Here is a 761-nt window from a genome sequence, read left to right as displayed (position 1 = left end):
AAGCTTCTAGTATAAGCCAGGCAACCTGTAGCTACTGTAGAGGGACATCTATCTGTATTTCCTGTTAAAACTGAAGTATAGCAGCACCCAGCTTAGACTAGAGCACACCTAATTGGGGGAATAGCATTGTAATCCCACCTGTACAGAAGCCGTGCAGAGGCACAGACACGAGCACGCTTGGGTGCTTTGATTAGCCACTGCTGCTCTTCCTAATCAGAGTGTCAATGTTCTCTTTTTCTTTTCTTTTTTCTTTTTTTTTCTTTTTTTCTTTTTTTTTTGCCAGAAGGAGGAACGTGTGAAGTTATAGCAGCACACAGATGCTGTAATAAGAATCGAATTGAGGAAAGATCACAAACAGTAAAATGCTCCTGTCTACCCGGGAAAGTGGCTGGAACTACAAGAAACAGACCTTCCTGTGTTGATGGCAAGTAGCTCCTCCTGTATATATGTCTCTGTTTGTGTACCATCCAGTAAATAGCTTTAAGTCTATAGATTATGCATAGGAGCTTTGTTTTGTTCTGTATTTAACAAAACAGAAAAATCTATAAGCATAAATATACATTTATACCACTTTGCCTGCTACTTTAGAGCATGGTTGTATGCACACGGGTCGCGTTAAGGTTTACTCAAAAAAAATGAGGGTATAGCTTTCAGTACAGACACTTAGATAACTACCACAGATTCTGGGGCAGAATCAAGCCCTTAATAAATAACTGGACAAAATTATCCCTTGCGTCATTTCACAGCCCTCCCCACCCTGG

At 40.5% G+C, this 761-nt stretch overlaps 1 protein-coding gene across 1 annotated transcript; it reads left to right on the top strand.

The window, feature by feature from the left end:
- Positions 1 to 283: 283 nt before the first annotated feature.
- On the top strand, positions 284 to 432 carry LOC104280402 (protein FAM19A1; the record flags this gene model as incomplete). The annotated part of the gene is made up of 1 exon (XM_009878045.1): positions 284 to 432. A coding segment is annotated over one exon (149 nt), but the record flags the coding sequence as incomplete, so codon positions are not given.
- Positions 433 to 761: the final 329 nt, after the last annotated feature.

The sequence above is a fragment of the Apaloderma vittatum genome, unplaced genomic scaffold (genome assembly GCF_000703405.1).
Source record: "Apaloderma vittatum isolate BGI_N311 unplaced genomic scaffold, ASM70340v1 scaffold9811, whole genome shotgun sequence".
Lineage (NCBI taxonomy): Eukaryota > Metazoa > Chordata > Aves > Trogoniformes > Trogonidae > Apaloderma > Apaloderma vittatum.
This window is presented reverse-complemented; position numbering and strand designations above follow the sequence as displayed.